Source organism: Cryptotermes secundus, unplaced genomic scaffold (assembly GCF_002891405.2).
Source record: "Cryptotermes secundus unplaced genomic scaffold, Csec_1.0 scaffold441, whole genome shotgun sequence".
NCBI lineage: Eukaryota > Metazoa > Arthropoda > Insecta > Blattodea > Kalotermitidae > Cryptotermes > Cryptotermes secundus.
In genome coordinates this window covers 1,414,010-1,429,764 of record NW_019727400.1, presented here as the reverse complement: position 1 = coordinate 1,429,764, position 15,755 = coordinate 1,414,010, and the positions used below count along the sequence as shown (strand labels likewise).

At 41.8% G+C, this 15,755-nt stretch overlaps 1 protein-coding gene across 1 annotated transcript; it reads left to right on the top strand.

Moving 5' to 3' along the window:
- The first annotated feature begins 481 nt into the window (after nt 1-481).
- On the top strand, nt 482-8,696 carry LOC111864689 (homeobox protein unc-4). Its single transcript, XM_023852120.1, has 2 exons — nt 482-890; nt 8,113-8,696. Exons 1-2 carry the CDS (start codon nt 482-484, stop codon nt 8,694-8,696), a joined length of 993 nt encoding a protein of 330 aa, XP_023707888.1.
- The last annotated feature ends 7,059 nt before the right edge of the window (nt 8,697-15,755 follow it).

Genomic DNA, 15,755 nt, shown 5'->3' with positions numbered 1-15,755 from the left:
TGAATTATTTTCTTTTGCGTTTGTGACGGAGCGCAAAACTTGAGGTATATAAGCGGATGGTCAGCTGAAAGAGTGCATAATTTCTACAAGTGAGACCGGCGGCAGGTATGGAAGTCTACATTACGTCGCGCTGAAGTTATAACATTACAAAAACAAGTTTCTGTATCAACAAATCTTTGAAGTGGCTGTTAAGTTCATAGTGTTTGATACGCTTAACACGTCATCTAGACAAAGTGCGAATATGGATTTACGTGTCGCGTCTTTAATAATATGGCTATTCGTCGTCCATCATCAGTTTGTTCGCGTGAAATGCGAGATTCTCGTTCCTTCCACGTCGGATGTTAAAGTAGAAACAGCTACTCCTCTTTATAACCCGACGACTTCTTCACCGCCGTTGACGGAAAAAAGTGAGTCGTCCGGAAGTTCATGGAGATCCTTTGAAGGAACTAGGAACCATATACCGCTGTCAGCTGGCGACATCATGAAGAAGGTTATGTCGAAAGGGTGTGCCCATCGTTACACGCTGACGTGCCTGAAACTAGACGTCGTGTCACTGGTCGATCGCCTTTCCGAAACAGATAAATATCAATTGTTGCCGGGTGTCATTGTTGTTAGGGACAATTCTAGTGCTGAAAACGGAAGTGACGATGAAGAATCAGCAACAAGCAGGAAGTTCCCTGTGGATCTCGTCGCGTCCCTTGCTAGGGACTATCCTAATGATGTGGACTCCCGTCTGGACGCTTTCCTTATACGAAAAGTCGGACAATATCTGAATTCTCATTCGATTACAGTTAAATTGTTTGATGAAGAGAGTTTCGCAAGGGCAAGACAGCTGGAGCTAGAAGCTGCTGAACAACTGGATCAAAATAATTCAGATGACATTCAGTCAGGTATGAATATTTCGAAAGTGTTTAAAAATGTCGATTTAAATGTAAAGCTAATGTTAAAATATCAACGGTTCTCAAACTATTTTGCTTGGTACCCCTAAAAGGGTTAAATATACTGACCCCCACATGGAGAGGGGGGAATGGAAAATCCACAGCCTAAAATTTTGAAATTCTTGTAATATAAATGAACAATGATCAGTTTCATATCTGACAAGCAGAAGTATAATTTTGAGTCGACTGGAAAGGAGAGTAGTAGAGGGCATAACATTTTGCAACGCGAAAGCTGAAAGGAGCGAACGAAGATGCACGGTACCTCTGACACGCTGCTGTGTTACCAGTCCCACAGTTTGAGAAACGCTGGTCTACACTGTAACTTATATTGCAAAGGTAAAAAGGTAAACATTTCCTCGTGCTTAATTAATTAAGCATCATTCCATGAAAACATATGGGGAAGCGGAAGCACAGCTCCACCAGCTTCGCGCTCCTGCCGTTCTATCCCCGGTACCCGTTTGGGTGGGCCCAGAGCCGGTCTGGACGCTGTGGAGTAAAAAGGTAAAGCTACCTCTGTAACAGGCCGTGGAGGCTAATAGGGTTGTGAGATGTTGAGGTTCCCACATTTTCTAGACAACCGGCTCACAGATGGCGGTGAGGTTGTCAGCCTTAAACGCCGGCCGCCATTTACCCCCAGGAAAATTCCTGGTACTCATTTTTGTTAGAGGCTGAGTCGACTCCAGTGCCATAGTGCGGCTGGAATGATTAATCAATTGAAAAATCTAATGACCCCATTGGGAATATACCCGCGACCCTCCGGCTTGTAGCATAGTGCCTCATTCGTGTGCCCCTGTTGTGGAGTAAAGAGAAATTTCTTAGCCTTGCCGGGAATTGAACCCTCGGCCATCCATCCCGTCGCTGTACCGACTGAGCCATCTTATCTCGTAACAGAGGGGGAAGGCCGCGCCATAGCTCAAGCGGTTAGTCGCTGGCTTCCCACCGTGGCGGCCCAGGTTCGATCCTGGGTCTGGTCAAGTGGAATTTGTGGTGGACAAAGTGACGCTAGGGCAGGTTTTCTCGGAGTACTTCGGTTTCCCCTGCCAATCTTCATTCTACCAAATTCTCCATCATCATAATTACCCGGGGCAGGCTACAATAGGCCAATCAATGGCCGAAATGCCGAGTGGACCCAGCTGGACTCCACCACCCCCTAACAAATTAAAAAAAACAGAGGGCGAACTATCACAAGATAACCTTCACAGCATGTTACGTTATGGTTAGGACTACACTTCTCGGTAGGGCAACTGCTCCATAAGCAGAACCATGCTAATTAATAAGATCTTTCCCACAATTTTCCCCATGGTGGCATACTGAAATACTTCTCACAATTGTGCAGGTAAGTATGAGCTCTGAAGCTCTCATGGCAGTGTGTATAAGGATGATGACCTTGTTAGATATGAGACCGTGTAACTTGGTAGATATACACCCACATTTCGACTCTGCGCCTATTGCTGTGCTGTTTTACAATGCTTTTCCTGCCTCGGATACTAAGCTCATAGATGAATTGGACAGAATTCATAAGGAAGTGGCGGTGGCCTAGTTTAAATCTTACCCTGTAATTTACTTGGAGGGAAAAAAAAGGAAATGATGAAAAACCTCGTATGATTTGAGGTTTTCACGGCGGTGACTATGAACAATGCCGTCTTCTGGGATGTGGTGCAGTGTAGATATTGTTCAAACCGACGTTTCGGAGGTACGTATGGTCTATATCTTCATGGTAGAGAAATCCGCGAGCGAGGAACCAGCGTCAGCTCAGTCTGGAGCCACCTGCTCAAGCTGGTTCCTCGCTCGCGGATTTCTATACCCTGAAGATAGAGGCGATAAGTTCCTCCGAAACGTCGGTTTACACAATATCTACACGGTCTCACATCCAAGAAAACGGCATTCTTAATGAAAAACCTCGTTTACGACAGCCGGTATCTCGACGGAATTTCGAATCGAGGATTTTTCGAATAAAATTGTAAAGCATTACAGTGTTTCGACTTAATCTGTCCCGAAGTTGGAGGCAGTAAGTTATTCCGAAACGGATTACATGGTGCCGCATTTCAGACGACCGCTAGCATTACGGTAAAGTTGGTAACATGTGCATTCATGAATTTAATTCATGTTTATGCTGACCGATATTTTGGACGCTGTCCATTGCCCCAGTTCTGTCAAGCCAGGAACTGGTTCTGTTTTCATCCTCAGGTTACTAGACAAGGTTCCGGGTTTGAGACTAGCTCTGCCAAGGGGCCTGGCGAAGCAGGATTCCTTACTTTATGTGAAGTCACCTGATGAAGGAAGTAGAACCGGTTTCCGAAATGTCGTGGTTTTAAAGAGCTGTATCGAAGCATAAATCAAAAAATTTCAGTCAAATAATACGTGTATACAGCATCGCCACTAACCTTCAATATTCCTTTTTAAGTTCATGTTACATTTCTTACAGTTTGTCACAGCGGCCTTATTCGCAATGCTCTGTATTGTGCGTCACAATAAGTACTCACAGAGTAACAGTATTGTTCAATTCATTTATCTATGTGCTTACATAGCGGCCCAAAGGCCAACTATAAAGTAACCAAAAGGCAAATAAGCCGGACACAGTGGCCGCGCGGTCTAAGGCGTGAACTGTCTTCGTCCGCTCAAACATTGGGATGGTGGGTTCAAATCCCACTCGAGGCATGGATATCTGTGTGTCTATTCTGTGTTTGTGTTGTCCTGTGTGTAGGTAGCGGCCTTGCGACGGGCTGATCCCCCGTCCAAGGAGTCGTACAGACTCTGTAGGAAGATCAAGAAACTGTAAAAGCAGCCAAGGAACAACAGAGGGCTGTAGAGTCACAGATAGATAGATAGACAGAGAGAGAAATAAAGACAGACATATAGATAGCTATATAGATAGACATATAGATAGATATATAGATAGACAGACATATAGATAGATATATAGAGGGTATATATACGAGGGTAGTTAGTTAGTTAGTTAGTTATTGGAGAGGGTGGGTTTCCCCATGCACTGAGATGTATTGGAGGTATACGAGGGTAAGTCAATAAGTAAGTTACAAATGGATATAGAACTTAAACAAATGAGAGTACTGATTTGAAAAATGCTTTTATTTCTCAACATAATCTCCCTGTACATTGAGGCAGTTGTCCCATCATTTCACAAGCCCCTGAAAACCAGCAGCATAGAATTTTGTGGGCTGCTGTCGGAAACAGGCGGCGACTTCCCGTTCTACAGCTTCATCGTCGGGAAAATGTTCAGCCGAAAGATGATGTTTAAGAGGGCCGAACAAATGGAAGTTGCTTGGACTTCCCAGTTAAAATTTCGCAGCGTCTCATTTGTCTGTGTACAATGGATGCCGCGCATGCTGACCCCACAACACAAAATGCAAAGAATGGGTCTGGCATTACAGCATCTCAATCGCTACCACGATGAAGGACACGATATGCTAGCCCGAATTGTCACAGGTAATGAGTCTTGGGTTCAACATCACCACCAGCTGAACATTTTCATTTTCCCAAAGATGGAGTTGTAGAAAGGGAAGTCACCGCCTGGTTCCGACAGCAGCCCAAAGAATTTTATGCTGCTGGTTTTCAGGGGCTTGTGAAACGATGGGACAAGGGCCTCAATGTACAGGGAGATTATGCTGAGAAATAAAAGCATTTTTCAAATCATTACTCTTATTTGTTTAAGTTCTATATCCATTTGTAACTTACTTATTGACTTACCTACGTGGACAGATAGACAGATACGTAGGTAGGCGGGTAGGTAGGTAGATAGACAGAGAGAGAGAAAGAGAGACGGATAGATAGACAGATACGTAGGTAGGTGGGTAGGTAGACAGAGAGAGAGAGAGAAAGACAGAAGATAGATAGACAGACAGAGAAAGAACAAGACAGACACATAGATAGATAGATAGATAGATAGATAGATAGATAGATAGATAGATAGATAGATAGATAGACGGATAGATAGACAGATACGTAGGTAGGTGGGTAGGTAGACAGAGAGAGAGAAAGACAGACAGATAGATAGACAGACAGAGAAAGAAAAAGACAGATACATAGATAGATAGACAGATGCAGAGAAGGAAACAAAAGACAAAACAAGGCAACTCGTGTCATTCAGACAATAACAAAAATTCGATGAATGCAAGACTGGTGATATATTTTTGAAAATACTAAATTATAAATGTGACAAAAGAAGTTAAGATTAAAAACACATATTATCAAAATGATCAGTTTGTAAGGGATATAAATAAACATAAAACTATCGTGATAACTTAAAGGGGAGGGAGCACCGTGAGCCAGCGAGGTGACAAAACAGGACTGAATGAGCTCTCAGTTCTATTAACGTACTTCAACACCTGTTTTATGGGCGTTGGGGGCATCTCAGTCCGAAATACCGGGGCAAACCACCAGAGAACGGCCTACGTCCCATTCAGACCCAAAATTCCTTGGAAGAGGTCGATACGTGTTCAGCAGAGCGATACTTTTCCACATGGATTGATCTGGCTCAGGATAGGGACCAGTGGCCGGTTCTTGTGAACACAGCAATGAACCTTCGGGTTCCGAAATATGTTGGGAAATTCATGAGTGGCTGAGCGACTGGCAGCTTCCAAAAAAAGACTCAGCTCCATAGAGTTAGATAATTTTCTGAACACTGCAGCACTAGAAACTATGTTAAATCCTTAAAATCTTCGATTTCTGATTCTTCTCCACTTGTATTTCAGTTTCCATTTTCTTCTCCTTCATTTCCTCCTCCACTTTATCCGTTCCCTTTCCATTTTCTTTTTCCGTCTTCACCGCTCACACTTTGCTGCTTAGTTTTCAGCTCCTCCATTTCTACTCCTGCATCTTCTCCTTCTCAAGATTTACCTTTCTTCTTCATTGTCACATTCTTTTTCTTCTCTATCCTTCCCATTATTTTATCTCTCCGCTTCTCCCCTTCTTCTTTCCTTGCAGCTTTGTTTTCCTTCTTGTCCGCGTAACAGTGGGCTGAGGACGCGAAAGGCTCATGAACTGCACAGTCTAGCGCACTGAATTGCAGAGCTGGGACGAAGCAACGATAAGGCACGTTTGTCCCTGAAGTTTACTGTTTCCATCTAAATTCGGATTACTAAAGATTTCAATAAAACAATAATGAACCCGAAATGTTATGGCAACATAACCGAACACACTGCGCAAATTGTTTATGCTGTGAACTGGATTCGTGTGCGCTAGCGCAGTTGATTTAGGCACTATACCACAAGCCGGAAGGTCGTGGGTTCGACTCACAATGAGTCCATCGGATTTTTCAATTGACCTAGTCCTTCCAGCCGCACTATGGCCTTGTGGTCGACTCAGCCTCTAACAGAAATGAGTACCAGGATTCTTCCAAGGGGGTAAAGCCAGTAGCGACTGGCTACTGGCTGGACGACAGGCGGGTCGGGGTTCGAGTCCGGGTAAGGTCAAGAATTTTCACTTCTCCACAGCGTCCAGGACGGCTCTGGGGTCAACCCAACGTCTTATACAATGGGTACCGGGGGCCCCTTCCCGGGGGAAACGGGGCCGGTGCGTGAAGCTGACCACTCACCAACTATTGTCGAGGTCATGAAAAAGTGGATCTATACATCCACTCCCCATACGTTTTCATGGCGTAGTGCTTAATGAGTTAAGCACAGGGACAACTTTACCTTTACTTAATATGTATTCTTTTACCAAGTTTTTATTCTGTCGTGTTTCAGACATCATCCGGAAAGGTGCATGTTTTCCTATCTTGCATGTCATTTAGCTGATTGAATTTCAAATAGGCCCCAAAATTGTGAAGCCCGTCATTGGGCAACTCGCCGGATACGTTTTCCTTCCTCTTAAGCCCAAACATTCTGATCGGATACTCCCAAAACATGTTCCTGACTTAATGTGAGGTACCAAGTCTCACATCCGTACAAAACAATCAAAACATTTGTATTCTCTTAATTATAAACAATTAATTAAATTACACATTTTAACATACATAAGACGCGTTGTGGTCCCTAGTACACGTGTTACTCTTCGAGAACGTCCACCTTAACGTGGAGAGCAGGTTTGCGCACCCTAATGACCCGCAGAGCTATGCTAGCGGGAGTGTAAACTACTGGTAGAGCCACTCATTCCACACAGGTCAAAGGGTAGTGTGGTTCCCGGTCCTTTAGGTTGGGTTTGGGAGTGCGACTGAACCAAACTCGGAAAAAATTTACTGTTACGAAACGTCCAGAGTCTATGGAGGAGGACAAGATCCCCCACACAGAGATGTAGCACAGTAAAGAAGAAGAAGTACACATGTGTTGTCCTGTTATTTCCATTTATTGTCTCCATAGCCGGATATGAGAGCGTGTGGCGTCCCCTACAGATTCTGCTAACCCTCAACACTAGGATCACTAAACACATCTTCAAAACGGTGTTGCTGTTGCTTCTCAACAACGGAATTTTATGTAAAAAGGTAAGGTAAAGCTATCCCTGTAACAGGCCATGAAGGCCCATAGGGCTGCGAGACGTCGAGGCTCTGACATTTTCTAGACAATCGGCTCACAGATGGCGGTGAGGTTGGCAGCCTTACGTGCCGATCGCCCTTTACCACCCAGAAAGATTCCTGGTACTCATTTCTGTTAGAGGCTGAGTCGACCCCAGGGACACAGCGCGGCTAGAAGGATTAGGTCAATTGAAAACGAATCTAATGACTTCATCGGGAATCGAACCCGCGACCTTCCGGCTTGTAGCATAGTGCTCTCAGTGGAATTTCATGTACTTCGGTATATCCATAAAACATTTTCTTCCGGTTCGAATGAGTGACAGCTGAGAGAATTACCCTCTCCCCTCCCAGATGTCTCTGGTGCGGTCACTGCGAAATAGCTCCGTCCTAGTACCAAGTAACAGCACTCGACAAACCAAGCAGGTCAGCGTAGCGGTAACGCTGAAGACTTGCTGGGAGGTGCCAGATTCGAATCTCTGCTCAGACGCTAGCTATTCTGAACGAGGTTTTATGTGGTTCCGGAAAAGTATCCGTATGAAGCCACGATCGATTCCTTCCAAATCTTTTCCAGTTCACTATTCATCAGCCATCCCATCATGACACTGTATGCTCTGAGAAACAGACAGCGTCGTGAAATAAACATCTTGATGCCTGCAACAGACGGGCGTGACTGTATAAAGATAAACCAAAGTTTTCTCTTATCCACAGGTCGTGCAGGAGGCGGCGGTGGCGGCGGCGGTCTTGGAGGCGGCGGTGGGGGCGGTGGTGGAGGCAAGAGGCAAGGTATGGGCCAGCTGTTGTTGGCAGCACTGTTGATGAAAGGTACGTTAGTGCCAATTGCGTTCGCAGCACTGGCAGGGCTGGCAGGCAAGGCCCTGATGACTGGTCTACTCTCCCTGATGCTGTCCGCCATCATAGGACTCAAATCCCTCACCCATCACGGGGGCAAGCAAGCCGTGACATATGAGATCGTCCAGAAGCCTGTGTATTCCCACTCGCACTCACACTCACACGAATTGCACCACGAGCATTTGGGAGGTGGGCACGGAGGCGGCGGCGGCGGCGGTGGATATGGCCACTCATCGTATGGCCGGAGCTTTAATCTGCAGCCTGGCTTGACTTTCGGGGACGAGACCTCTGAAGGTATTCATCACAGAGCTATACAGGGTGATGCCATTCGCCAGAAGAAGTCTGACTCCCATGAAATCGCTTACAGTGCTTATGCGACGCAAGGAGGCGATGTGGGTCACAGCTCATTGACCCAATCTGCTACGTTGAGACAGCAGAGCTAGCGAATATCATGGGATAATTCATAATATTACACGCAGGTTGAATTATATTATTAACACTGCAGGAGTATATAAATAAGTAATTTATGACTTCATATTTATGAATTTTAAATAACGTTCATAACAATTTATATGAACTATTACATTTAATTTATTTTAAAATGAATTACAATATTAAAATATATCAATTATCTTCTTAGTTTCTGATACAAAGTATTTAAGAGGATCATAATTGTGTAATATAACAAAGCTCCTTCTGTTTGTATCGCATCATGACTAACAAACTCTTATAATATATACAGACGTTAGATGACGAATATATGGCTCTTGTGAACACAAACAAATAACACAACTGAACGTAGGATGAGACGCAGACAATAAAGACATATCAAACATACAAATGGAATAAGCAGAAATGACAGTTTCACACTAAATTAATATTCTTTCTTCAGAATATAAATATGCATGATTATTTGGATGTTGGCAATTTTTTACATATCTGTGACTTCTGTTCTTAGGTAAATACCCTATTTCCTCGCACATAGATTCAAGGTGATAGCACCTCCCGAGTAAAGCTTTGCAGACGAGAATAACGTCCTAAGTGCTTAGTCTGTGCCTTACTTACTTATGTGCTTATATTTCTTTCTCTTGTTAAAGTAACAAAATAAGATCATAATAGTAATATTAATGATTAATGTTATCCGGCCAGGAATTTAATCACAATATCTAATAATGATTCTATGGAAATAAAAAAGTGGTCTTTATATTTATCTGTATTCGCACTATGTGGCAAGTAAGTCTCGGGTGTACCTGGACTGATTAAGTTCCAACTAACATATTATATTATCAAATATGTGTTTTTCGTGTTATGGAAATAAATATTTGTGTTTTTAATCAAAACACTTTACAATAAAAGTCCAGTTTACAGGGAAGATAGAACACTTTTGCCTCAAGCTTTGGCTCTTGAAACAGTGGATCCTACTAAACGTAAAACCCCATTTTTAAATTAGCGTTTTCCAACAAAAACGTGAAGTATAACGTACCAATTACTTCCACTCAAATTGTAGTTTCTCGTACGTATGTACACTGAATATAGTTATTTAAAACCAACATACGTCCATTCTAAACTGTATTCTGCATGTCTCAGAGTACACATAAATTTTACGAATATTAAACAGGATGATAATATATTCCTTACTATTTTTTCCCATGTTTAGAACCTCAACAAAACATTATCTTTTATACATCGGTAAATTCAATTCGCGTGACACAGTAAACATTTAGTCTAATATTCCAACAGATGGCAGGACATGTTTCATTTCACTGATATTTCTACACATCACAGATAAATAAGAAAAACGGATCAATTTCAGAATCACGTATATTTTATTCGTAACATGGAAACAGTTAATTATGCATCATGAGGTATCTATAAATATATATATTTTTTTTTTCCATAGATATGTAAATACTTTATTTTAAAATACAGGAACTTCATGAACAAAATCGACAGTTAATGAAAAGCGACAGACTTAATGTACATACTATTTTAAATGAAAGAGTTTTAAATAATATATCACTTGTGTGTTAGTGGAGCTCAAGGTTTGTAAAGTCTTGATACTAGCCGTAAGCAGCTTCGGCATGCGGTACAGCGCAATACAAAGTAGACCGAAAGTTGACTGCAAATCTCTAAATTCACGTGCACAGGATATGCGCTTTTCTATGTAGCAACTTGAACAATTTTTTTTTACCTGTGTTCACTGATAAGTCAAGTGGCGGTGAAAATGAAACCAATGTGTCTCGAAAGGCTTTTATTTTGGAATATGTTTTCCGTTCGTAAGGTACGGGTCTTGATGTAAGACTGTGTAACCATGTAGTATTTCATTTCCAGATATAATTAACTGTATCTGTTTCACTCTCCAAATATCACACCGCCAGTTGGCTACCTGTTAGAAAAACTCCCTTCCTCTCTTAAAAAAAGTTTTCGTGATCTACACTGTCAAAATCACATGTATACTACACAGCATTACTAATGTGCTTTTAGATCTGGCCGTTATCAACAGAATGAGCTGTGGATTTGGTCGAATCCAATTATTGAGACAAGGTTTGTAAGATGTAGGGCAACCACTGCCCCGCAAATTATCGTAGTCTTCACGCGCGACACAGAGATCATTTCTGGAAACATAATCAATATATGGATGGTGTTTTAAATCATTAAAAAGCGTGTCTTTGACGTAATCAATATCATTTGAAACATACACTGTGTCATTATGTAGTGTAAAAATGTTTTGTTGAAGTAATACTGTATGATGAGTTACTTTAAAACACAAGAAAACAGAACTGGATACGTAACTAATACTTTGATGCTGAATCTGACTTGTTACGGAAGTGAACGTGCGCAGGATACATTACGTACAGACGTGTAAAAGCTTTACGAGTGACGTGACTCAAACCGACAGACTATTAGGGAACGTAATTGACAGAAAGAGGGCAAAAGATCAGAACCAGGTGGCCTGGAAGAATTTGAGAGGAGATCTTCGTCTAAAATGCGCTTTATCGAGGAACTCCGTGGCCTTTAGTCCGCAATCTAACTATGCCGACCTAGCGACCGGAGAAGTTAGTGCCAACTTTTGCGGATAGAGTGTCGCCTGGTCAGTGCAATGGATCCCCAAGGCCGTTAATCTCGGGTTTCTATACCGGACTTTTTTTTTATCGAGGAACCAAAATAAATTCAGGAAATGTAAAACAAAAAAAAATTATACGGAATTAAACATAAAATTCTAATTCCTCTTCTTTTCTCTGCCTAGCCTTTACCAAGATGAATTCCTGATTTATTTAAAGACGCCTTTTCAGTTGCATAACTTACGCAACGTCGAATGATAAGATGAATCGTGACTAATGAATTGAGAAGTAGAAGGAGACAGTCGTGTCCTACTATCTCAGAATCTACCATCAAGTACTGAGAAAAACCAGGAAGAAATTTCATAATAACCTTCAGTCAGACCGAGATCTGAACCAAGGATCTCCTGAATACGAAATAGAAATGTCTACCACTCAATCCCATCATTCAATTCAATCCAGTAAAGTTATGCATCACAGGCACTCTCTTAGACGTTTAATGTAACTTGGCCCCTAAATCCCAAATCTCAAAACCTGGCACTATGGCTTATATGACCCCTATATTATGACATAATTGGCATGCATGACCCTACCAGAAGCCTAAGCTCTCACAAACATAACTCGCAAGGACATAAACACACAAATCTAGACCACGTCAAGACGGTAATATACGACGCATTAACTCAAGAATGAATGTCAAGCTTCTTCAAGACAGACTTAATTATAAACAGAATATTGTTCTTAACTTATCAAACTGACTGTGCGACTCAAGAGGAACATTATGACATTGTTATAACAGGAAGAAAAACTTAAGGAAATATAATAAACACAGACAACGTTCTTTATCTGAAGATAATATTAAAATGAAATAACTGTTTGACGCAAAGTTCTTTGACGTACAAATAACTTTACATACTTCAACACCGACAGAAAAAAATACCAAGTTAAATAATAAGGTATAAGACAATCATAAAACTAAACCGACATAAATATTATAACGATTATCTTAGGACTATTAATTTATAAAAAATAAAAAACAGTCTTAAATAATAATAATAATCATATCAGCTTCTTAAGATACTTTGTTGTCCCATATAATAAGTTCGTAATTTAATTTAAACACTTATGCCGTTGTATCACATTTATTTTTATTATTATTAAAAGAAATGTAGATCTGATATGTACACCATATGTACTGAAGCCATATAACACTTATCAGTTCTTCAAAAGTGATATAGCTTATACAATTTAATAATACATAATGTTTTATTCCATCTGTACTAATTAGTTCAAAATAAATTACATACATATAAAGCATTATTTTTGTTGTATATTTGATTCTCTGTTGAATAAAGACTGTACAATCTCGTTACCTTTTTCTTCCCTCACGTGTCTCCCCTCCCTTTCCCTAGTCATTTTATCCAGTGTCTGAACTTGTGGCAGCCAAATCTTACTCCATAAAACCTGCTTCAGTTCTGTGTCATTCAGCTCGAAGCACACCTAGACGCACTTCATTACTACCACAATCAGCAGACATAACGAGCTACTACAATATCCTCGTGTAAACCCAGGGGTTCCAAAATTTTATAATACCGCAACCCCTAAAATAATAGACAAATTCCCCCCTCCCCAATCTCTACAGATCAGAGAAACGTGTAATTCTGTACACTGCTGTAGGTCACTATCAGACTGTACGGTCCAGCAACAATATTGTCACGTGTATCAATGACTCGTAGAGGGGGTTTGGATTAGTAAATCAATTTATCGGATAATCATAATCGCCAGCACAGCAATTCTTGGCTCCGAGTTTCAGGATGTTCCTGACCATATTTTACTCTGTGACGGCTCTGGGAGCCTTCAGACCACGTATCACTCAACTAACTTAACTCATGAAGACTGAATTACTTCCACCAGAGTTCACTTCGCACCCGATAGGAAACACATTATGTCTCCGCTAAACATCCGACTTCTTGGACGGGGGATCATTCCTGTCACAAGGCTGCTACCTATATAAAAAGCGAACTCCGTGGCCTGTAGTCCGCAAGCAAACTATATCGACCCAGCGACGGCCGCTTGTCGGCGAAATTAATGCCAGCGTTAGCGGATAGAGGGTGTCGCGGGGTCAGCACAACGGATCCCCACGGCCATTAATTTCGGTTTTCTAGACCAGAGCCGCTATTTCCTTGAAATAGCTCCTCGTTTAGCCTCACGAGGCTGAGTGGACCCCGTTCCAGACCCACTACCTACATAGAATAAAAGAGAACATATATCCATGCCTCGAGTGACATTCGAACCCACGATCCCAGTGTTCGAGCGAGCGAAGACATTTCATGCTTTAGACCGCGCGGCCACTGTGATCGGCTTCTGTAACTCGAGGAATTTTAAATAACATCCAAGGCATTAATTGAGACGGAGGTCTGCATGCAGTAACGCAACATTGGAACATGACTAGGAAATATGCTCGTTCCCAGTTAAGAAAATGTAATTGGTTGTCAACAGTAACTATGCCTGAATTAATGATCAGATGCAATATTAACAGCAACGGTAAATGTACGTTATTAACTAAGTTAACAAAAAGAAATGCCAGAGAGGAGTGAAGTTAACAGCGACACAACGCACAGCCGAATAAAAAATGGGTCGCGAAAAAATGACCCAAAGTTGGCAGTGCAGTTGATACTTATCTGCATCTATATTTTATTTAACGACATATTATACAGCGCCGAAAGATTTCGTACCAGTGCATAATGAATTGGAAAGGATGTGGAAGGAAGTGGTCGTGGCCAGTTTCAAAATAGCCTACCGTCCCTGTATTTGCCTAGGGACCTGAAGAAACCACAAAAAAAAACTCAATCTTCCACGCTGTACCGAACAGGGTAGTTTGTAGGCACTCGGTTCGAATCTTGACCGGAACACCAGCTATTCTGATGTTTTCGTGGTTTTCTTCAGAACTGCCAGGCAAATACAAGTACGTGGATTAAGCTAATACCGCTGCCTTCTAAATCCTTTCCAATTCATCAATCATCCTATCATCGTAAAATAAACAAAAGCAATAATGTTCATACTGTGACCTTCAGAGCCATGACACCGTGTACTGTTAGGTGGGTACCAATGTTTCGGATGAAAATATTACCTCCATCATCAGGACATCGACTTCAGGTTATATCACCATGTATTCTGGTACGTGGATACAAACATGTGTGAAGAACATACAGCCTCCATCTTCAGAGTGTTGTCTTCTGGGTTATGGCAATGTGCAGTGCGCTAGGTGAGTACTAACCATTCCGAGGCATATACTACTTCCATCCTCAGGGTGTAATCATCTGTATTCTGGTAGGTGGGTAACAACGTTTTGGCGGAACTTGAAGATATATCCTACCAGACTACACGATGTCAACTGAGAAGGCAACAATAAGAATTTTCATAATTGTGAAAACACCAATGAAACGCATCAAAGAATTTAAATCAACAGCGACCAGGAAGATGTAATTCTTTCGCTGACATTGTTAAACACCGAGCATATTGTGAACATAAAAGGCTTGTACTTCTGAGCGAGATATCTCGATCATAATATCGAAATGGTTAATTAATAAAGCTCATTATCAGATTCCAGGTTCGCGTATTGCAGCCTATGAACAGAACTATTCCAGGGTGTGACGCCGTGATGTTTATTAGCAGTTTATCGACGTTTCGAAGGGTACACAGGCGAACATATACCGGAATACAATGCGTCGCATTATAGACGATAACATTCTTCAGTTTCGTGTATTATTTGTTTTATTGTTATTGGACAGCGCAGTCGGTATAGCGACTGGCTACGAGCTGGACGACCAAGGGGTCAGACTTCGAGTCCCTGTAGGAGCAAGAAATCTTCTCCACGTCGTCCAGACCGGCTCTGGGGTCCACCCAACCTCCTATACAATTGCTACCGGGGGTAAAGTGGCCGGGGCGCGAAGCTGACCACTCAACTCCAACTAGTGCCGAGGTCAAGAAAATGTGGTTCTATAGATCCGTTCCCCCATACGCCTTCATGGAGTAGTGATTAATTAGTTAAGCACAGGGACAAATTTACCTTTACCTTTTACTTGCAGCTTTTATGCACTCCACTGTTTACCATAGAATTCTAAATAAGTATGCGTTTCGACGGAAATGTTCTTTAAGCCACTTACGCCCGTAAGACCCCCTGCTAGTGGTGACGACAGTGTAAGAGACGTCATTATCGCCAAATCCTATGCACAACTTATAACATGGTGCTACTTTAAGGTCACGAAAGACAAAAGAACTAAACACATGCTTGTCAGCATGTCTTCTTATATAGAGCCATATGACCCTTAATACTAGGTATGATCTATGTAATTATGCAAATCAGTTGAGTTAGAATTTATAAAAGATCTCCCGGCGTATATATTGACTTTATTTTGCGAAGAGAATTCAGTAGTTAAGAGA

What these genes read in the sequence shown, in the direction of transcription:
- LOC111864689 (XM_023852120.1), top strand. Translation starts at nt 482, where the DNA reads ATGAAGAAGGTTATGTCGAAAGGGTGTGCCCATCGTTACACGCTGACG. An exon ending in TTCAGATGACATTCAGTCAG is followed by an intron (nt 891 to 8,112) that starts GTATGAATATTT and finishes TCTTATCCACAG; the next exon opens with GTCGTGCAGGAGGCGGCGGT.